General features: G+C 35.8%; 1 protein-coding gene across 1 annotated transcript in view; it reads left to right on the top strand.

Annotated features, from left to right (window-relative positions):
- Positions 1-24,105, top strand: part of LOC120541789 (carcinoembryonic antigen-related cell adhesion molecule 5-like) — a 68,163-nt gene extending 44,058 nt beyond the window's left edge. Inside the window, exon 5 of the mRNA XM_039773720.1 lies at positions 23,986-24,105. Coding sequence (XP_039629654.1) covers positions 23,986-24,089 — 104 coding nt within the window. The 3' untranslated portion in view covers positions 24,090-24,105. The remainder of the gene's footprint in view (positions 1-23,985) is intronic.
- Positions 24,106-24,752: the final 647 nt, after the last annotated feature.

Below are 24,752 nucleotides of genomic sequence, written 5' to 3'. Positions count from 1 at the left end.
GATTTTGGATCTTCTAAGAAACAGGCGCTAGTCAGTCAGAATCCATGTCACTACATGTTCTACCATCATCCTCAACAATGGCACCCCCCAGGGAAGCATTTTGAGCCACCTACTGTATACTCTGATGACCTATGACTGAATATCTCACTATCCAAACAATTACATAGTGTGGAATATGGCCGGCCATTCATCCCGGCCAATACCCCCAGGCCGCCAGAGGGAACTCTCCCTGCGACATGATGCCCCGAATTCCAGCAGGGCATTATGGACTACGTATGTAGGTTTAGTACACAACCCTGCTGGATAACATCGGGGCCACCAGGATACACTGCAGGAAGGCTCAGAGATGTTTATTTTCCCTATAACCCGGAAGTATGTCTTAGGCACAGCGACAGAGGAAATGACGTACTTCCGGGATGAAGAAGAGTTTTGATCTGACCCGGAAGTGTTACCAATCACATGGACTGAGGGATCAAACACTTCCGGCTCAAGGACTATAAAAAGGACTGTGGGAGATCCCAGGTTGGAGCTGAGTCGGGTGGCAGGGGACAATGTGTCTGGGAAAGTGGAGGATTGATTATTGTTATTTGAGTATTGATTTGTTTATTGGTTTATGAGTATTGTGGAGTGTAGGGTGCTTTATGCACTGTATTAGAATAAAAAGTCAAATTATTGGACTTTTATCTGGTGTCTGGTGTTTGATCTGAGGGTTCAAGGGGACGAGTGCGCTCCCTATCTGTCACAATAGTGGCATTTGCAGATAACACAGCAGTGGAAGGACTTGTCACTCATAATGATGAATCAGCATACAGGATGGAAATGGCTATACTGGAGGCTTGTTGTAAGGACAACAACCTTAGCATCAATGTCAATAAAACTAAGGAAATGATTGTGAACTTTAGGCAGACTGTCACTCTCCCTCCTCTTCTCCTTTGCATCAAATACCTGGGTGTGCATATTACAAATGACCTGTGTTAGAGCTATAATACAGCCTGTCAGGTAAAGAAAGCCCACCAATGGCTCTATGTCTTGAGGGGGCTGAAACAGGCTGGTCTGTGTGCCTCTATTCTGACCTCTGTTTACAAGTGTTTAGTAAAGAGCATCCGTACCTCCTTTATTATGGTGTGGAACAGCATAGGACAGAAGAGCAATGCAATGGGTGGTTAAGTCTGCACAGTGGATCATTGGCAGTGGCCCAACTTGTATTGAGGACATTTACACCAGCAGGTGCAAAAGTAAAGCATCCTCCATTATAGAAGATGTCACTTATCCTGCACATGGACTTTTTGCTCCCATCCCATTGGGCAGGTGATTGCATAGCTTATATTAGACTAATGAATACAATGTCACTAAATCTTGTCTCTAAATTTTGTTTCAGTAGTCTCACATACTAAACTATCGCTACTACCTTTTTACTTGCTGCTAATTACAGGCATTCTCCAATAATATTTATTTTAGCCATAGTTATCTTACCTGTATTCATGTATTAATGTTATTTCACTCTTTATTGTTAATCTGTGATACCTTTATCACAAAGTCTAAGGGGTTAAGGAGCTACTTTTTATCATGTATTTATTTATTTAATTACCGGGACCGGAGCACTGAATTTCGTTTCTGCACATGGATGTTGGAACGAATTAAAAGATCCTTGATCATTGATTCTTGAAACTGAGTTCCAGTTACTCTATCAGAGTTAATAGATTTGAGCAGTGTTTTTCTGGTTTATAGATATTTTCTTGGTTTTAGCTTTTACTTAGTTGTCATTCTATGTATTCGATTTTATTTAGTTTTTCTTTTTACTTTTTATTACATTCATTAGTTTTGTATTGCTCATCAAATATCTCCACACCAATACTGTTTTACAAGCATAAAGATAGTTTTCTTTACAATATAGATATTGTATATAGATTTATATTAAATATCTGCCAAATTAATACATAAAATTTGACTGTCTGTGACAGAACAGTTTTCTTATGATAATGTGATAGTTCATGGCTTCAATCATAAAAAAATACAACAATCAAATAAGTAGTATGCTCTGATATTTAAGCAAATAGTTAATTTGAAAAACACTCATTTTATTTATATATTTTTTATTTTTACCAGTACTTTAACCACCATGTACATATGGTCTTTTATAATATATTAATTTCTGACATATTATGATACTGACTATATGTCACCTATCCATTTCCAAACTTTGAAAGTATTTTTTGTCAGGAAATTTTTACTTTGGTTATTTTTTTAAATAACAGATCGTTACTTGACCTGAGATGATGCTGATAATAACAGAAACATATATCAAGGTTTGGCCAGGTATTTTAGTGCATTTCTATAAGCATATTTACATCAAATACTGCACATCTTTTATATCAACATTTCTAATAATTCACTCTATAAGCCAGCATTTCTCAAGCTTTAAGTATTTGCGACCCAACGTTTTTTTGAAAGAAGCCCACTAATACCAATTTGTTCTTTTTTAAATTAATGATATATCATAGATGCATGTTTTATTATACCTACTTAACTTTTATCAACATTTATCTAACTCTATATTTTTCTAGTATCAGAATGTAGTTTAAGTTCATTTGTTTTGGTTTCAATAGATGTATTGTTCATATTTTTGATACTTGCTTTCTTTTTTTCACATATTCGCGCCCCCCTTTTTGTTACTTCAGTTTGAGAACCACTGCTATAAGCAACATGCGAAACCTCGATAGCTCCCTGTGAACCTAAAATGGGTTGGCGTAATATGCAATATTTTGGCAGTTTATAGAGCTTAATGACACAGTTTTAATATTCATGTGTAAAACAAGCAATCTTCTGCAGTTACACACACTCAGCCCACATATACATGAGACGAACATGCAACTCCATACCAACTAGCAATCAAAAGGAGCTCATGGCACTATATGACAAAAATTCTATCTGTTCACTGTCTCTCTGCCCACATTAAAATGCCAAAATTAAATAACCTAATAAAACCAAAGGTATAGTGTAACATCATCTCAATTGATGACATACGATGTGTCTGTTGAATCTTTTAATGTGATGATAAAGGCAGCAAGCAAGCAATATCTTTGCTGTATTGAAAGCCTGTTAGATACTGTATATTTTGCAAATCCAAACCTGGGTTTCCCTTGTCATCTCCATCTAAAACCCTATAAACAAACTGTGTATCACCCCAGCATCTACATCAGCTGGCTATGCAACACCATCACAGCCCAACACTGACAATCATATGGAAGACATTGAAGATACTGATTAATGCACCCAAAATGTATATGAAGGAAATAAATTCTAAATTGGGCTACCTTTCCCAAAAGCATAATTACACTAAGAACATCACAACCTACATCTTAAGTTCAAGCGTTAATCTACAAGTGTTTCTGAAACCCCATCTTAACTAAAGTAGCATATTAAATCCTTCTTAATCAACCTTCCTCTGGCGCTAAATATGCTCACCACACAGAAATGTTAAATGAAGGGGATGACAGCTCCCTGAACATTTGGAATACTAATATTTGCACTTGAGATTATCACATTTCATCATGAAAATAATAAAGCATTCAAAGTGTGACGCTTTATAGATTAAAATACCTGTGCTCCCATCTAAGACAGTTGAAATCTAAATACTCAACGCAGACCTCAGCATTAGCATTAACATGTGCACCATTTATTGGAATGTATTTTGTAATGCATGTAGTAATAAAACACATTGCATTTGTCATTCCAACACATCACAAACATTTCTAGCAATAAAATGCAATACAACAACCAGATGGATACACAGATACACAGACAAAGAGACGTTTATACTTTTTTCAAGGTGGATTGTGAAATTCATTTCGGTAATTTAAACTGTTAATAATTACAGATTTATAAGTTTATATTTCTATGTTCCTTAAGTTTTGAAGAATCTGTGTGTTAAAGTTATGGTTAGCTATGCTTTCACATGAGACGTTTTCTGTTTTGCAATTGCTTATGTGAATTTGGATAGAGAAAGTACAGCTTCAATAAAGAAAGCCAACCTACAATAATATCTATTGCCTTCTGTGTCTCTGAACACCAGATCACGAACTGAACAGTTAAATTAAACAATTAGGCTACAACTCATACCCATTCATATACACCGCCTCTTGAAGCCTCTATACACCTGCCATAAAGGTTTTCTGGATTGGAAGTGCCGGTGATTTTGCTGTCACTAAGGTCTTTTTATGGAATTGTCACTAAGGTCTTTTTATGGAAATTGTGGAAAGGTGCATTGGAAGTAATCACACTGTCTTCACTCTATTAGCAATACTTTTCACAAATGTATTTAATTGCAGTAAAAGACCAATAACAAATTATATCATTTTATTATTATTAATCAACTTCTGGTACTTTTTTGTAGGTGACTTCAGGGGTTGGATTAACTAGTTAGTACTTTATACTCGCTCATAAAGTGGCTGGTTAAGAAAGACTCTCGAGAACCACATGAAAACATAGCTTGTAATTAATTGGTAACATTTGTCATTTTGAGGAAATGTAGCTTTAAATTGTACCCTGATCAATTGAAGCCAGAAAGACACTTTCAAAATAATAGCATCCATCCATCCATCTTCTTCCGCTTATCCAAGGTTGGGTCGCGGGGGCAGCAGCTTGAGCAGAGATGCCCAGACTTCTCTCTCCCCCGCCATTTCTTCTAGCTCTTCCAGGAGAATCCCGAGGCATTTCCAGGCCAACTGGGAGACATAGTCCCTCCAGCGTGTGGGTCTTCCCCGGGGCCTCCTCCCAGTTGGACGTGCCCAGAACACCTCGTCAGGGAGGCGTCCAGGAGGCATCCTGATTAGATGCCCGAGCCACCTCATCTGACTCCTCTCAATGCGGAGGAGCAGCGGCTCTACTCTGAGCCCCTCCTGGATGACTGAGCTTCTCATCCTATCTTTAAGGGGAAGCCCAGACACCCTGCGGAGGAAACTCATTTCAGCCGCTTGTATTCGCGATCTCGTTCTTTCGGTCACTACCCATAGCTCATGACCATGGGTGAGGGTAAGAACATATATCGACTGGTAAATTGAGAGCTTTGCCTTATGGCTCAGCATCTTTTTCGCCACGACAGACCGATGCAGAGGCCGCATCACTGTGGACGCCGCACCAATCCGCCTATTGATCTCACGCTCCATTCTTCCCTCACTCGTGAACAAGACCCTGAGATACTTGAACTCCTACACTTGGGGCAGGATCTCTCCCCCAACCCTGAGAGGGCACTTCTCCCTTTTCCGGCTGAGGACCATGGTCTCGGATTTGGAGGTGCCGATTCCCATCCCAGCCAATTCACACTCCGCTGCGAACCAATTCAGAGAGAGCTGAAGATCACGGCCTGATGAAGCAAAGAGGACAACATCATCTGCAAAAAGCAGTGACCCAATCCTGAGTCCACCAAACCGGACCCCCTCAACACCCTGGCTGCGCCTAGAAATTTCAAAATAATAGCTTTTAGGTAAAATTGAAAGTAAAAGGAAGATAATATAAATAAAAAGAAAAAATGTTTGAAACTCACCTTGAGGATGTTAATCATATGGATTTGTGCTACCTGAATGGCATTATTGTGAAGATTAGCAAAAGGATTGACTCCGTGTCTTTACCTGTATATTTATTTAAAAATATTCACTCTAAAGACAATCTTTAAAATTGTAAATTATTTTCTTTTAATAATGTGAACTTTGCTGGGGTCATAACCCCCAGTTTGGAAACCATTGTCTTAAAATAGAAAAGGGAAATGAACAGCCTGATGAAGGAAATTTAATGCTTAAACTGAAATGCATGTATAACACATTAATTTTGATTGCCCTAATTTAAACACTTCGATATTAGTATCAATGGGCAATGTTTGTTCAGCAGACAACAACCTATAACAATGTTTATTCTCACACATGAAAGTAGCTCAAAGTGCTTTACAATATGAATAACTAAACACAGTTACAAAAAGTAAAAATTAAAGAAAGGTTATTTAGTCTTAATGTAAAGCTTAATTGCAAATTATGGTCAGAGGATTCGGGTAGGACAGGAAAACTCAAGTTCAAAGGATTTTAGCAAAAATAAACCTGGGAGGTTCTAAGGCGAAAAGACCTCAGAATCCTCATCGTTCATGAATGTATCACAATTAACAGGACACTCTTGTGGCACTTTCTTCTTCTTCCCAGCATCTCAGGTGACTGCAGCATACTTGAGCAAACCCATTGAGAAAATTTTACTGCTCAAAGGTTGATCTTTGATGGCTCATGAGACTTAAAGACACTGTCATTTATGTATCATTTAAGAATCAACTTTGTCTCAGATGTTTCTCCTAAAATTCTAGGAGAAATAGCTTAGACAAAAAGGAAATATGAGATACAACTAAGGTAAAAGGAGATATAATTGAGAATTTGGTTTGAAAAGCATGTTATATTTTGTGAGTTCTCTTTCTAGTCTTGTTTTAAACACTTTTAAGACTTGATCATTTTTACTTATTATTTGATTGATGCCTTTACCAAGGTAAAAAAGTATACTGAAGTGTACTAAATGCTAGTGTGCTAAGGAATGAAAAATAAACTTGGGCCAGGACTAATGATAAGTATATTTCAAATGTGTTACATTGGAACAACTAATTTTCTGTTAAATGTACACATAAAATAGATTTAAAATGTACTTTTTATCTATTGCAAGTGCACTATCATTACATTTTACTTTAACAATACATGTATTTGAAATAGGTGATAAATACATTTAAAATATTATTATTAATGTTTGGTCATACTTTTAAGTTTATTTAAATTTGCAAAATAATACAGTAAAATGGAGCTTTAATTGTACATTATCAAAAAAGTTATGTACTTACGATAATATTTATAATAAACTGAGGGCACTTGGCTTCTGCCAAAAAGCAAAACAATATAAAACACAACAATATAAATGTAATCAAAACTCAAGATCACGTGCCTAACCCTTTTCTTGAAAAATGTTCTTTTCTAAAGAAAGCTCAACTAAACTTAATACCATCTCAAATAAAAATGTTACTTCTTTCTAGAAAACAGTTCATTGTTGATTTCAGCCTTATGTACAATTCAAAATATGAATAATAAAAGTAGTAATATTAATAATATTGTACTTTTTTGGAAGTTGTCATGTTGCACAATTTCTGTGTGATGTTAGATAGTCTGATGGTTTGCTCCTCCTGTATCTTCTACATTACTGTCATTGTTGTTCTGAAGTAATCTGTAAAGGAATATATCAAAATGCTAAAAATACAGGTAGATCTGTCTGTTGTGTATTATGTGTACACATTACTCATTGTCAAGCGCATTCTGATAAGGCAGGTTTTGCTGGGATCCCCCATGGTCCAGACCTACTGCAACCGGTTAAAGCCACAAACTTTGATTGACAATTGTATTAACACTTTGAGGGCACGTCAAACCAACAAAGCTAACTTTCCTTCAAACAAAGATAGTTGAACTAAAACGTAAGGGCGAGTTTTGTTACAGTTTATAGCCCATTATCATCCTCTGCCCCTGAATTTCGACAAAAGTCAACATCAGCCTTAAAAGAGTTGAAGTGAAAGTAAATTTCCCAAATGTATACATCAGTATATTTCTATAGAGAGGATACCATTATTTTATCTTTGTCTCAAGAAAGGGTACATCACTAACAAGCTACTTACCTAGTGTTCTTCGTATCAACTAGTGATTATGGCTCTGAATGGGAAATTATCAAAATGTCAAGTTATCAGTAGTTTTCTGATGTGGTCTTTGTTATGCAATTATATAAATAAGGTTTCAAAAATATTTTGTCACAGCAAATGAAAGTGATATAATACCCATACATGCTTGCATGTTACAGTGTAGAATTACCTTTTGGACATTTTTGGTGATGTGGTTCATAAAACGTAACTTAAACGGGGAAAAATAAAATGCATACTACTTTTTAATGAAATACTGGGAGGGAAAATGTTTACTTCATGCATTCATTACTTAGTCAATTCATTGAACACTGATAAGTAGTTTGTTGGAAAAAAATATATGGTTGAGCAGTAAACCCGAAAGAACTGACATACCTGCATGTTATAAAGGGGCTGACCTTTCATAAGACTGTACATTTGGTTGGGTCCTGTGTGTGTGTGTGTAATAAATATATACAGTATATATATATATATATATATATATATATATATATATATATACACTCAGCAAAAAAAGAAACGTCCTCTGACTTTCAACTGATTTTACTTTCAGTAAACTTAATGTGTAAATATTTGTATGAACAGTAAAAGAGTCAACACCATAAGACATAAACTAAAAATGTTTCACAATGTGTCCCTGAATGAAGGGAGGCTCAAAATCAAAAGTACCAGTCAGTATGTGGTGTGGCCACCAGCTGCTTGAAGTACTGCAGTGCATCTCCTCCTCATGGACTGGACCAGATTTGTCAGTTCTTGCTGTGAGATGTTACCCCACTCTTCCACCAGGGCACCTGCAAGTTCCTGGACATTTCTGGGGGGAATGGCCCTAGCCCTCACCCTGCGATCCAACAGGTCCGGGCTCTTCCACTGCGAGGATGATCAGCTGTCCTTCCTGTCTCCCCTGTAGCTGTCTTAGGCGTCTCACAGTGCGGACATGGCAATTTATTGCCCTAGCCACATCAGCAGTCCTCATGCCTCCCTGCAGCATGCCTAATGCACGTTCACGCAGATGAGCAGGGACCCTGGGCATCTTTCTTTGGGTGTTTTTCACAGTCGGTAGACAAGTCTCTTTAGTGTCCTGCGTTTTAGAACTGTGACCTTAAATGCCTACTTTCTGTAAGCTGTTAAGGTCTTAACGACCATTCCACAGGTGCATGTTAATTAATTGATTATGGTTAATTGAACGTGCATGGAAAACATTGTTTAAACCCTTTACAATGAAGATCTGTAAAGTTATTTGGATTTTTAAAACATTATTGTTGAAATACACAGTCCTGAAAAGGGATGTTTCTTTTTTTGCTGAGTGTATATATATATATATATATATATATATATATATATATAATCATTATATTTTGATAGTGATGACACCATTATTTTATCTTTTCATGTTTGTCCTGAGAATAGTTGCATCAGTCATAATGGCAGTGCTATTTTTTTTCTGCCCCTGACTGAGAAAATTGTTAAAATGACAAGTTAGCAGGTTTTGTGATGCTACCTTTTGTTATGCATTGTCCAGTTTAAAAAAAGAAAGGAAATTAAATATACCACATGTTAACCATTTAGTGCTTAATAGTTAAAACTCTTTTATTAAATCTTGGAGGTTGTGGGACTGCTGGTAGGTGTCATCATCTTTTTCACTTGATGAAAGTGCAATATTGTACTTCTGATTTGGTCTAAAATAAAATTTTCTGATTAGCACAAAATATCACAGATGAACAGTTGATATGAGTTTTGTAAATTTTTATGTCTCAAATTCTCTCTTTTCCTTATGCTTCCCGGATCTGTGTCCAAGCTGACCAAAGAATGTAGTCATGAGCCTTCTCTAATGAATCTGAAAAACAATACCAAAAAGGCCTTTTCTACGTGTGCCATCTACCAAAATTGGTAAAAAATGCACAAATCTGAGAAGTACTTACCCTGATGGTTGATTTGCCAATGTGAATTGCTGTCTCTGTTATGTAGATAGCCAGGTAATAATAACTGAAAAATATACATTTAAAATGGCTTGTATTTTTCACAATGAATGAAGCTTAATTATTTAAGCAGCCTCTTCTAGCATTTGGTTACATGTGCCTTCGCCTCAGAGCCTTTTGCAGTGGCGCTGCCACTGGCGAATCTTCATTTTTTCTGGCTTCTGCAAGTAACACAGAGTTGTTAATCATACCTTTATAGTGCCAGGGTCGGCATGAGTTTTGAAAGTATTCCCCATGTATTTATGGATTGTTATTTGTAAAAAGCAAATATAACTTTTACATCCTTCACTGATACTTTTAAAAATGGTGCTGCTGACTTTTAGCAAACATGTCTTCTCGATGCACTGTAAAACGGACTCACCACTCGCGTTTTTGGCACTTTTGCGCCAACAAGCGGAACAGCCTATAGCTGAATGAGACCTTTTATGACGCTAGCTTCTGAGATATGTGGTTGGTGGTGAGCATAAAGAGGCATTTCAAAGCAACGAAAACGTCTGAGAATAACTCGGGATGCTTTTCTGCATCTTTTGTTGTTGTACTTGGTTCAAATCGGGTTTCTGGTCCAAACTGCATAGCAATTGGCATCAATAAGGGTTGTCTACTGTCCATAAAAGAGAGTGTGAAAACTTCACAGAGGAAATACAACCTCTGCCACACCAGTGTGAAAACTCCATGGGTGTTTCGCTAAGTAAAACAAGTGTATAACTGCTCCTTTCAGAGAGTCAGTAAAACATCATACTTCTCAAGAAAAATGTGTTTTCCCCATAGAATAAAAAAATGCACCTGTAAGATCCAGGCAACTGAATGGTTTTAAAATTGATGAAGTGACTTGCTGAGGGTCAGGCATTGTCAGTAGCAGGATCTGAGAAAAAAAAAACATATCTCCACTTTAGTTTCTCCTAGACAACAATGATATCAGAAAGAAATAAAGACATATTAAGGAGATCTCTCTTTTGAAATTTCATTCCTATGGGAAGAGGCATTGGCACACTGCACCATTACAGTGTCCTGAAAAAAAAAACCACACACACACAAAAGTAGCGATTAGCCTATAAAACATCAAATTAAATTACATTTAATAAAAAGAATAAATTTCCTCCTCTCTTCAGTTCAAAGCAATGGTAGTGATGCTAGTAATTTAAGTAATCATAAAATACAGATTAAAGAGTTAGGTTTGTAGTAGTTTTTTAAAGTGTTCATCTGTACTAGCCTGGCATATCTCCAGTGGCAAAGTATTTCAGATTTTTGATGCACAGAAACAGAAAGCCTCCTCATCAGTTCTTTTAAGGATCACTCTCGGAGTGCTGAGCAGACTAGTGTTAGGGGATCTAAGATTACAATTAGAAATGTAGGGGGATAAGCAGTTAAAAGCATAAGAAGGTGCTAGATTCTTTATATACAATTTAAAATATTTGAAAACCAATCCTAAAAGATGCAGGCATCCAGTTTAATGATGCTAAGACTGGGGAGATATGTTCATATTATCTATTTCTAGATAAAATTCTTGCTGCTGCATTTTGGACTAATTGCGGGTGATTTGTATCTTTTTTTTTGGTAATCATGATTGTAGTGCATTGCAATATTCTAAATAGCTAAAGACAAAAGCAGATATTAACTTTACAGCATCTTGCAGTGATATAACCCATGCAATGTTTATGTGAAAGAATTTAGTCTTAGTAATTTGCTTAATGTGCAGTATTTTGAAGTTTAGCTCTGAATCTATAGTGACGCCTAGATTCGTTACTTCTGGCCTTGTGTAAAAAAAGATAACCTATTTTATTTCAAAGGTCCTCGCTTTTCTGTTTGCTGACAATAATTACAATATCTATTTTTTTCTTGTTAAAGTTTAAGAAAATCAGAACAAAATGGATAATATTTAAATCAGCATTAAGATGTAAGTCATTGGCGACTATAACCAATGGAGTTCTTGAGTGATGATTATCTAGAATAGAATTTTTATTCAAGAGGTCATTTAATTGCTGAAACACTACTCTTTCTTGAATTTTACTTCAAAAAGGCAGGTTAGAGGTAGGTCAAATATTGTCCAAGACAGGAATGTTAAAATTATTTTTCTTAAGCGCAGCAGTTTTTAAAGAATCAGGAAAAATGCCTATGTCCAATGAACAATCATCCATCCATCCATCCATTATCCCACCCGCTATATCCTAACTACAAGGCCATGGTGGTCTACTGGAGCCAATCCCAGCCAACACAGGGCGTAAGGCAGGAAACAAACCCTAGGCAGGGCACACACGGACACACCCCAAACATACACTTGGGACAATTTAGGATCACCAATGCACCTAACCTGTATGTCTTTGGACTGTGGGAGGAAACCGGAGTACCCGGAGGAAACCCACGCAGACACAGGGAGAACATGCAAACTCCACGCAGTGAGGACCTGGGAAGCAAACCCGGGTCTCCTAACTGTGAGGCAGCAGCGCTACCCACTGCGCCACCGTGCCGCCCAATGAACAATCAACTGCATCAAATATACTGTTGTTTAGGGAATCAGAGACACATATGGATTATGTTAACTGAATAACTATTCTACAAAGATCAGTTAAAAGACTACTCCATCCAAAAATGATGTTTTGCTTAAATGTTACTTACTCCATTTGCTTTGTAGTGATGGCTAAGAAAAAAAATTATGTCAAGTTTTCTTGCAGAATGAGAGAAAAATACTTATCAACAACAACAACATTTATTTCTATAGCATGTTTTCAAATAAATGATGTACAATATGTGAACCCCCAGGTACTTGTAGCTCTGCACCAGTTCTATGTTCTCCCCCTGGATGGTGTCTGGTCTCAGAGGCTCCTTGTCATGCTGGAAGTCAACCATCAGCTCTTTTGTTTTGCAGATGTTGAGCTGCAGGTTGTTGTCCCTGCACCATAAGATGATGTCCTCCACAACCTTTCTGTAATCTGACTTGTCTCCATTGTGGCATACAACATACACTTAGAAAACTGTATGCCATTGTATCTTTCAAAACAGGCGATCTATCTCTCTAAGAGAGCATGTTTTTATCTAACAAAGTGATTGACTAGTATTCTGTTTTTACATTAGAAATATACTGCAGCTGAGCAAAAAGGATATTCCATTGCATTTTAGCTTTTAGGGGATAAAAAAGAATCTTCTATGTAGCTATGTAAACCTTATATTCTATTAAAATTAAGAAAACACACATTTTCTGAGCCAGCTTAATCCTGAGCAGAGCCATGGGAAGAACACACATACTGTATGTAAATTTACTGTTGCCATTAAAAATTCTAAGATTAGCACTTACATTTTGGTTTGTTTGACAGTTTTATTTGAGTCTCTAAAAGGAAACTTGAAAATATTCTTGCTTTTCAGAATTTTGAATAAACATTCTTATATTTAGATAAAAGTTTTTTTAAGTTTTTTAGTGTATTGTTTAGAACAGTGCCACAGCACAACTCCTGCTGAAAGGTCTTACTGCAAGATATTCACATGAAGGTGACCTTGGTGTCCCACAAATGTTTTTCTGACACCACAATGTACCAGCACAAATCTGACACAGTGCCTAGTGGGTTCACGTTTGAGAAAAATTCATGTTTAAAATAATTTTTTTATTTCAAAGTGTTACTTTTCTGTTTTGCTAGCTAGAATGTCTGGAGAAGGTGATCTTATTCACATTACGTGTAGCCTTATGATTGTTTCTTTGATGGTATTGTTAAATGTTCCACAGCTGTTTTTCATATCTGTAATAACTGATTTACACTTTTGCACATAAAGATGAGCAGACAGAGAGAACATCAACTGCAGTTGTTTCAAAGTAAACAGCTTATTTCTTGTATCAGACAGCTATGACTTCTGCTAATATTCCAACACCAGCTGCAATCAAACTCACAAGTTTAAAGATAATAGCCTGTCCATTGGTGTTAACTACATGCAGCCTCAGTTAGGAACATGTGTCACCATGTCTACAAGCACAGTATGACCTTAACTAACAAAGAACATAATAAAACTTGCTCAATAATCTTGAGATGCACTTCAAATAGAAAGAGAAAATCCCACTGCAATGTGCTTATATTATAATGCAATGTAGAACAGAGACACAGGACACTTTCTAGTTTTAAGAAACATCGCTGTATCTGTTGAGCAAGTAACCATTTTCTGGAAGTGTGTGTGAATGCTAAAAGAAAGCAATCTGAGATAAAGGTACAAAGTGATCATGTTTATTAATCTTTTCTCTGTAAATGCTTTGCTCTTTGCCATCCAGCACATAATCTGTATATCATAGCAGTGCTACATACACTCTGATGTTACATATAATATAAGGAAGCTGAAGCTGATAGTGTGCACAGAGAGACACACTTCACTCAATTTTCATTAAACTAAAATATATTGTGTTTTTGTTTTGCAATATTAAATGAACTGTTTTTCATTCAGTTTCTGTATTTGTTGTGATTGTTCAGAACCTCATAGAGCCTCACAAATTTGTTGTTATTATAAACATTTTGTCTTTTCTTGTCCTTGATACAGTTCTGTTATGGTTTAAAGTTCTTTTTCAGATTTCTCACAATCTACATTTGTTGTATTTTCCTCATTACCTTCTCTATTCAGTTGTTTCTTGGTGAACTCCTTCTCATTCTAGTTGCAAAGAAAGGTGATAAAAACAAATATAAGAGAAGCAGAAAAATAGTGCTAGTTCTTGCATGCAAGTAAAATGATATTAAGGATATCATCTCTTAAATAAAAAAGAGATGAAAAACAGAGAAAAATTGCGAACAAATAGGCTAGATTATGACAGAAAATAAGAGCAAGAGATCATATAGTTGATTGCATTAAAAAAATATTTTTGCTTTTAGGGCTGGCAACAAGGTGATCACCTCAGGCAGTGCTTTGGTCAGGGTGGCATTTCGTGTTTTTTTTTTTTTAACATTACAAAACAATAACATAAATAAGTGTGTACATAAAGAATTACATACACATCCAGTACCATATTTATATAATACCTTTAAAAAATGTATGAAATAAAATTTTCATTTAAAGATTTAACATTTCATATTGCACAGTTTACAATGACATGACACATGTTTATAAGTAGTACTGGTGTTCATTTTTTTGATTAATACATAATGACATACTGTAGGTGCAGGGGAGTGGAAGGAAAGGGGGTGGGAAGGGGAGAATTATGGAAGTCCTGGTGCAATACAAGAGAAAAGTTGTGAAGGTAAAAAATATATTCTCTTTTTTTTTTTTTTAATTTCATGTTTCTGTAAGAAGATCAAGTCGATGTCATATCACGTAAGTGCTAAATAAGTTATCTTTAAGTGGCACTAAAACCAAAATAAGTCTCTAGTACCTCACCAATCTGCCAGACACCTTACAGTGCTGACTACCCTATAATTACAAAACAGAAATGTAATGCTCATTCCTACCCATGATTCAAGTTCGCAGTATCTACACCACAGGTGTCAAGCTCTGGTCCTGGAGGGCCAAAGTGGTTGCAGGTTTTCATTCTAACCATATTCTTAATTAGTGCCCAGTTTTTGCTGCTAATTAACTTCTTTTGCCTTAAGTTTTAAGTAACTTGACTCTGGCCCCTTAGTTGTTTCTTTTTCCTTAATTAGCAGCCAAACAATAATGAGACACAAAATAATCCGCCACATGAGCAACTCACCTGTGCCCATTGCACAATATCTGAAAATAAAGAGAGGTGAAGGTCTCAATAAGATTAATCTGCTCATGTCACCAAAAAATCTTGACAGGTGTTCTTAGAAAAAGTAACGGTTTTGGAAGAATGAGAGCAGCAACAAGCCATGAAATTAAATAATGGGTTTAATTAATAGAAAGATTGGCTTCTCGTTAAGAAAGTGATTGGAGTGAAATTGGTTGGACTTTGAAATCCCAGTTAAGCTGGTCATCTGTTGGCTTGTTTCACATGTCATTTCTTTTTGGTTGTCATTTAATGAAGAAAAGAATCAATTCAGAGGACTGAATCCTTAAAAACAGGGCTAGTAAAATGAAAGGAGAAGGAGTTAATTAGCAGTGAAAACTGGGTACTGATTAGGAAAAGGGTTAGAATGATGAACCTGCAGCAACTATGACCCTCCAGGCATGAAGTATGACACCTCTGATCTACACTCATTTATGCAAAGAATGCAAGATAACCATCTAAGTAATGCACAGTGTAAGTTTTTAAGCAAGATAGCAGCTACGGAGATGTTTTTTTTAGCATGCCAGGAGCAAAAACGTAGAGCAGCATTTTCCCATCATTTTTCTGTGGTGGCCACACTTTGTATAACCCAATAAATCCCAAGGCACACCACGATTCTATCAACAACAAAGCATTAAATCTCTTAAATGTGCTAAACTCTCCAAAGGGGTAGGATGGGGAGCAGCAAAAAAAGCAGCTCAGAGATGTGTCTGCAAAACAGCAATCACTGAGGATTGTGTTTCTCTCAGGTCAGGACCCGGGGCACTACACTGTTAATTATTATCAAGTCATTGATGATGATGAACAATTCTGGATAGTATTAACAGGGTTTTCGCACAAGTTTTAATGTATGCTCATTTAAAAGATGCATATTCTTTCAATTAAATCAGTCTTCAGCATTGCATTCAAAGTCATCAGTCATTTTTATCATTTAATTTTTATTTTGACACGTCTATTTCGCATATGCTATGCCAATTTGATGATTGAAATGTTAACCTCATTTTCTTGTCATTTTTTTCAACTTGCCTTTTAGAAAGGCATTCAAACTTGGGTTGTACTTGCTAAGTAGTATTATGTTAAAAGTTCAGGTTTAAGGTCATTGTTTATGTTTAAACTATGCCATTAATATTTAAAAAAATACCTTTGTGTTGATTCTACTGTACATTAAATTTATGATTTGGTGTGCATTTACTTCATGATACATGTATAATTTTATAATTATATGTTTTAATGTTAAATGAAATTAATCACAATTAATTATATACATGTATGCAATAAATTAGTCTTTTTTACTTTAAATAGATTGCCAGTCCTAATAAAGACATAAGAAATTTAGCAAAGAAAAGGCAATTCAGTTCATCAAAGCCCTACTTTGATGAAAGCACTTTGAGCTACTTTTTGTATGAAAATGTGCTATATAAATAAATGTTGTTGTTGTTGTACTTGTTTAGCTAATAACTAAGATGTCAGAATATCTAATCCAGAATCTTCTTAAAGGTCGTCAAGGTTTCTGCTTCAGCTACGTGTCTTGGTAGTTTGTTCCAGATTCCTGCAACTCTTTGCATAAGAAATGCTTCCTGGCTTCAGTCTCAAATGCACTTCCCCATAATTTCCATTGATGTCCTGGAGTATATGAGTCACCCTTAAGCTGAATGAATTCTGCTGGGTTTACTTTCTCAGTGCCTTTGAGGATTTATAAATACCTGGATTAGTTTCCAATGAAGTCTCTTGTGCTCGAGACTATTTTGAGTGCTGCTATGTCTTTCTTGTATCGTGGTAACCAGGGACCTCATGTATGATGCCTTGCGTTGAGTTCACACTAAAACATTGCGTATGAATAAAAATAAAAATATGCATGTGCGTAAGCAAAGTTCTGTACACTTTCCCTTTATAAATCCCAACCAATGTGTATTTTAATTCACATGCACAAGCCTACAGGCCCATCCCAACTCCTCCCAGAATTTAATTTATTTGAATATGCAAATCTTTGTTAAAAAACAACTGCAAAAGGCTACTTTGCAGTCCACTATTTGAGTGTCAACACCACTGAAGGAGGTGGCAGAATTCTGGGACTCGCACTATTTGAGCAGAGAATTGCTGCAATTTTTGGCTAGACACGTATAACCAGCATTTTAACGTAGCTCAGTCAGTGGGTTAACAAGCAGGGTGAGAAGCCACGTCTTCAGTGGGTACCTGCTGTCCCCTAAGCAATGGTGTTATATGGTTACATCATACAGATAACTTACAATTTTAATCAAAGGGGTAATATTACATGCGATATCTTACTTAGAATCCAGCCATCAAACACAATACCATTTTCAAGTTTGTTCCCAATACTACTATTTCTCAGAATAAATGAATCATGAGTTGAGCCAGACCATCTTGACACAACATTAAGGAGACACATTTTTGCATCACAAATAATTTTGACATTAATAGAGTGGAAATGCTTTCTATTTACATAAGCTAATTCATTCTCTGAAGGCACCTTTTATAGCAATGTGCAGGCAGTCGATCACTCCGATTACATTAAGAAAACTGGACATTGCTGTGAATTGTACTTTGACATTTGCCTATTTAGCCACAGTGTAAGGAAATATTGATGACAAGTAGGTAATACCATCGCCTACAGCTGGCATGGCGTGACTCGGTGATGACTGAGAAATACTTAGTTGATCAGCCAGTTCATGTTGAAAAGCTTCTGTCACTAAAAACACGAGTGAAGACAGAAATTGCAAGGGACCAGGTAGAGCACAGTCCCCCAAAGTCTGCCTTTTTAATGCTGGCCCCAGTTCAGCACACATATCCAAGAGGATAGCTCTTGGAAATCTAAATCGACTTTGAAGCTAATCATCATCATGGGACAAGAACTCCGTACGATCACTAAATACACACTCTCTTCTAATTCTTCCATTTGCGATGTCTTCTAACAATGCTAAAGCAGCCATGGTAGATGGAATAGTTTAGCCATTCTGTGCACCGTTAAGTGCCTTAAATTTGTAAATGATATGGAATTAATTTTGATGTATTTGATAAAGTCTGCATCATAGATGCAAATCTAAAAACAAAACCACACAGAAACAGTAACACTGCTTTGACGCTGGGTGCCAACCTTTTGCAAAACCGAGCCGAAACACATACTGTATATGCATGGTCTGAGGCTACTGTGAACTTGTGCATAGCCATACACAAAGTTTAGTTTTTATACATCTCGACGTGAGCGTGGAAACAGGTGTATGCAACATTTTTGTGCGGTAAGCACTATTTATACATGAGGCCCCGGAGCCACATACAATACTCCAGATGTGGTCCTACTAGTGCATTATGTAGTTTTAAGCATAACATTCCTTCATTAAAAAAAACTAGGAAAGCAATAACAAATTGAAAAAGAGATATTTTCATATATAAAATTTAAAAAGGACCTCCCCCTCTCCCCAATGGCGCCCACTGCAAGCCCACCGCACCCCGGATGTATATTAGAAGAATAAAATGATATAAACTAATAATTTATTTGCTTTTTAAACTGCTTCTGTATATTGCTTTGTCAATAATAATGTTTTGCCAACATAAACTACTAAATCTTTTTAACAGGTTTCATAACAGGTATGGCAGTGTCTCCCATCTTGTTTTATAATTGATGGTCCATGTAGCACTTTTCACTTTTCTACATTAAACTAAATTTTCCAGGTGTTTGACCAGTTCTGAAGGTTGTCCAAGTTTTTAGAATTATTTTTGCTGTCTCTTCAGTTTCTGCTATCCCTCCAATTTTTGCAAAATATACCAGAATCAGTGTCATTAATAGAAATCGTGAAGAGACATGGTCCAAGGAAAGAACACTGAGGGACTCCTCTGATGACCTCACTCCACAATGAGCATTCTCCTTATATCTGTACGCTGTGTCTCCTGCCTGTTAACCGAGATCTAGTTTTGTAGGTTACCTCTGATCCCTACAGCTTCTAGTTTCAGAATTAATCTTTGGTGTTTGATTGCATCGAATGCTTTTTGAAAGTCCAAGTAAATAATGTTGTATGTTTTTGTCAATTATTCTGTTTGGCTTCCTCAAAAAATTCTAAAAGATAGATGGGCAGGATCTTCCTCTTATAAATACACCCATGCTGGCTGTTATTTCGTAGATTATTTTCCTTAAGGTACATTTCTCATTTATTTCTTATTATAGTTTTCATAGTTTTGTATATCACATAAATAAGATTTATTGGCCTTTATTTACTAGGATTCATTTTTTCTACCTTCTTGAAGATGGGGGTCACATTTGCAACTTTCCTACTCCCCTGTACTTCACCTTTCATAAATGACTGCTTAAATATGCCTAATAAGGGTTTAGAGACAATATGTTTCATTTCTTTTAATACAATTGGTAAGATCCCATCAGATCCAGGAGTTTTACTAGTCTTCAATATATTGGGGGCTTCAAGCACATCAGACTCTGCTATTTTAAAATCTAGAAACTAGAGTTTTATTTTTACTTCTGGCATTTCTTCTTTCCTTTATAAATACATGGGTGAAATGTTTGAACAAGACAGAGAGACAGCTGCTAATCTGGCCTGAAATCCATGAATTATAAGAAGGGAAAGAGAGGAAGATATGTGTATCATCAGCACAGAGGTGGCGTGAAAAGCCAGGAGAGGAAATGACATTTCCTAAGGAATAAATGTAGAGAGAAAAGAGAAGTGGACCCACACTGATCCTTGGGGCACAACTGTAGAAAGCTTCTGTGGAGCAGACAAACAGACCAGGAGATCCAAAAAGATCTGTCTGAGAGGTAGGACTTGAATAAATATGAAGCAGAACCACTAATTCCAAGTTTCTCAAGGAAAGAGATAAGCTGACAGTGGTTAATAGTATTGAAATCTGAAAAAAAGGTCAGAGGAGAGAGTTGTAGCTCAAGCAGATCTAAGGGCATTAGTGACTGAAGCAGTCTCAATATAGTGACCCTTGCTGAATCCAAATTGAAGCAAATCTAGTAAATTGCTTTCTGAGAGAAATGAAGATAGTTATTTGTGGATTATGCATTCTTGAGTCTTGAACAGGAATGCCATATGGGAGACAGAACAATAATTCTCAATGGCTAATGAGTTGAGTGAGGGTTTCTTGAGAATGGGGATTACATAAGACTTTTTGAAATCAGTAGGGAATTTACCAGAGGTCAGTGTGGTAGTGAAACGAGAAGATATGTGGGGGAACAAGGAAGGGTGTTGGACTAAAGAAGATGAAAAGGACTGTGGTCCAATGTGCAGGTAGAGTGTCTGTGGTTACAGGGAAGAGCAGAAATGTCAGAGTTGTTTACAGTGGAGAATGAGATTTTGGAAGAGGATAATGGAACAAAATGATTAGGAGAGTAGGATGTTGGTTTTGGAGCAGAAGGAGGTCTTAAAGGATACATTCAGTATTTTTGAAGTAGAATTTTTTTTTCAAATATATGCATTTGCCAAATAAAATTGTGTTCCAAAATCCAGGGTTTTTTAGAAATTAAAAAAATAAATGTTTATTATTATTATTATTGTTACTAGCGTTTTACATTGGAATTAATGGGACATGAAACACTACCAGAAAATAAAAGCCTAAAACTTATTGAATATGTCCTCTAATGAGTTGGCTTTTTTTTTTTTTTTTAAATAATGCCTTCTGAGCTCTAATGCATGTTTGTGACTAATTTTTGTAAATAATTATTTTATTCCATACCCATGGTGCTAGTTTTTTTTGGATTAGGATATGTTTCTCTTCACTTTTGTGAGTTCGCACATAAATACAAAAGCAAATCAAAACAAAACCATCCACGTGGTACCAACAGTGTATTGTGGTTCTGATCTGATATGGAGGAAACCCCTCTCTCTGGGGTGAATGGTTAGAGAAAGACTACAAATGCTGAGGTAGCTGTACTGCTTGTTTCCTGTTTAAATGGCAGAATCTCTTAAAAGTAGTGTCTTTTTGTTTAAAAATAGCACGTATAAGCTATTTTGGTATCCTTTAAGAGAGAATTGAAGGTAGAGGAGTGTCATCAGGAATTTCTTTCAGGGGATGCGATAAAGTTTTGACAATACTCATATTGCAATAAGAGCACGTAGTGAGAATGATGCTGCTTTTATTTATTAACTATAAGCAGTCACATTTCATTAACACATCTTTGATACCAAAATGATGCTGGCAAATGTCATGGCTCGGTTGCCTGGATCAACCCATGAGTCATTTATTTTGAGTCTAAGTAGTGTTGATCAGACGACTTACTGAATTTGCTGTACATAATGGCTGGCTTGTTGTTAAGGTAACTGGCTGAGCCCTCAGTGTTTTATATTTTCTACTAGGCATTGTAACAGTAACCATGCCATTACATGTGCCAGATGACAATGGCTACCCACCAAGACACTGGCACTTTTCGCGTTCCCCAGTCCCTCAGATTGCAGAGGGGCTGCATTTCAGTGGCAAGCAGACCACAGGACTCCTCAAATGCATTTGGTAGCGGCTGGTTGCGTCAGGTGGGAGGTTGCTGTACCACCCTGCAGCATCGCTATTGCATTTATACATTAGCTATACATTAGATTCACTAGCATAGTCCATGTATGGTTGTTTAAGGGTGGCAACCTAGCGGTGTTTAAGACGTGTTCACTTATGCAGATTTACAAGATGATTTATTTAGTTAAATTGTGAAGAAATGTGTGTATGCCAGGTTTTCAAAATCTGATTATTTTTTGTTGTACTAATTTTCCTGCTTTTTTGGCATGTGCATATTTTCAGAATAGAATCCATGCAAAGATTTATAAATGAGATCACAAGAGATAAAACATAATCAAAACTAGGAACAACTCACAACCAAGAAAACAAAGCCTACTGCAAAAAAGTCTAATTGCTAAAAAGAAAGCAGTCGGAGAAAAAAAAAACAAAAGATCGTAAACCTGCAATTTGAGGGAAAAATTAACACTACATTCATTTGAGTTTTGCATCCAAATCAATGATTCAAATATATCATCATGCCAGTATTTAGGAGGTTGTGCTAATACCGTAAGATGCAGTGCCATCCAAAACCATGCTTCTTGGCACCTGAGAGCAGCGTGCTGGTAAAGGAGAATCATAACATGGTGGTGCACACATGTAAAACAGAATAATATTGTGACACCATGAAATAATAACTGTGATCAGGAAACATAATGCAAAAGTAAAGGCACAGAGATGTTCTAGAAATAAAAAAAACCCATATTTCAACATGTTGTTTTGCTTGGAAAAATATATTCTAAGAGAATTAAATTATTCAAGTGAACATCTAATAACACCACTGTTAGAGTACACGATTCTAGTAATGAAATAACTTGATTTTAACATGCCTTAGTTAACCTGCTGCATTGACTGTTTGTCAGGGAGGTACCTCGTCATATGTTAAGTTACCACCCATGACAGATTTGCAGACAGACTTTTTCACTCTTCAAATAACTAAATTGCTGCATATAATACTGTTTTTATGTTCAAAAGATAGTCTACAAAACTCCATAATAAAGCATAGAACACTCATCATATCTCTTCACAAGTGTTAAGTTTTTTCAATATCATTACTACTGCTATATCATATCAATATCATTATTACAATATCATTATTACTGCTGCTCGTATATAATAGGTCTCCAGAGATCACTATTTGTATCTCTGATACTGCTAACCTGCGAAAAATACACTGCATGACATATGGCCATATATTCAGTCCACTTTCAACACTCCTGGTGCACTTTTATTGTTCTGCCTCAGCTGGATGATCCAGGATCATCAATTGTATAAGATATTTATTCAGTAGGAAAGGGTTAATGCTAATCATAAAAAAAAGTGTATTTTAAAAGTGTGAAATGAAAACATTTTTTGAAATAAGTAAAATTTTAAATGTAAATTACTGTGAATATATTTAAAGGTTAACACAGCGCTATTAATAAGGATTTTGCAACACATCAAAATAGTTAAATAAACTGATAAACATGTATTCACAGTGTATGTAAGAAGATGTTGCACACAAGCATTAAAGTAAACCTGATGATTATGCTGGGTAGTGTTGACAAAGTAATCTAATCACAGGGTATGCTGACAGTACTACTTAGTTAATAAAAATTCTTTAAATGTTTTATATTTTGAAGTTTGAACAGCTTAATTTAGAGTGGTCTTGTCTATTAATTTATTTTGACACTTTTTTTATTGTACATCAGAATTTCTTCTTGATGTATTGATATAATGAAGTAAATAATTTCCTAGCTTTATTCTAACCAGTGTACCTTTAAAAATTATCAATCAAATTCTAATATATTTTTTATCTTGATTTCAATATTAGTTTAATAAATGCAATGAATTTAAAGATTACAAAATTTAGAATACATGTAATTATTTTTGAATCCCTAATAATAGCATAAATATAATAATTATGATCAAAAATCCAGATCATTGTTAGTAACAGAAATAAACTTTTTGTTCTCACATTAAATTTATTTTGAGAAAAGACTTGGTGAACTACGGTTAGGAATTAATATTTCAGAACAGGTGATTGATACTTATTCAACTAGTTTATTGATTTTTATAAGGTGTTTGCATTTTTTTTGTTACCAGTCTCTTCTTTAGTGATAAGCCTGTTTTCTTATTTACAGCAAAGAGAGACAGAGATCTGTCAGCAGGAGCTATTGCGGGTATTACTATCGGCGTCATTTTGTTTGTAGCCATTATAATAGCTTTGATTGTCATTTTCTGGTAAGTTTTTTTTTTATTTAATTTTTTAATTGTCTAATTGCTCTATTATATAAAGTGAGTTTAGAGTTAAACTTACAAATAATAAAAATTAAAATTGAAATTGTGCTAAAAGGATTTTCTGAACTTGAAAAAGTGATAAACATTCATATTGTTTTTGGAAAACATAAATATAATTCTAGTATCAGACTTACAGTTAAGAAATCATTCTTCTTTCTTGGCAGTTGTCAAAAGCAAATAAGAACTATTCTGGGATGGAAAGAGGTAAACAATCCACTCCAAGTCGAGAGGCAGCATTGCTGTTAACTTAATCTTCCTTTTTACTCAAGTGCACAGGGACACTAGCTGGAGGGAGACTGAATTCACTTCATTTTCCTCCATTAAGGCATTGCCCCTTAGGGAAGGCTACTTTAAAGAATTAGAGGCCACCATAAGTGGGTGTTCATTTCACCTTTCTGAAAATCAGAGCTCTGAGTGTTCTGTCGAAGTAGAGTGATTTTTATTTCAGGATCAGAAGATGAAACGAGAACAAAACAGAATTCACAATGGGGCCAAAACCAAAGAGACAAACCAATCTTTAGCCTAGCCAGAAACATGAGACAAGAATCAGAATTGTACACCAGAAAGTAAGCCAGAAAAGCGAGAATGAAAATATAGAGATGTGTACGTT

The sequence above is a fragment of the Polypterus senegalus genome, chromosome 12 (assembly GCF_016835505.1).
Source record: "Polypterus senegalus isolate Bchr_013 chromosome 12, ASM1683550v1, whole genome shotgun sequence".
Taxonomy (NCBI): domain Eukaryota; kingdom Metazoa; phylum Chordata; class Cladistia; order Polypteriformes; family Polypteridae; genus Polypterus; species Polypterus senegalus.
This window is presented reverse-complemented; position numbering and strand designations above follow the sequence as displayed.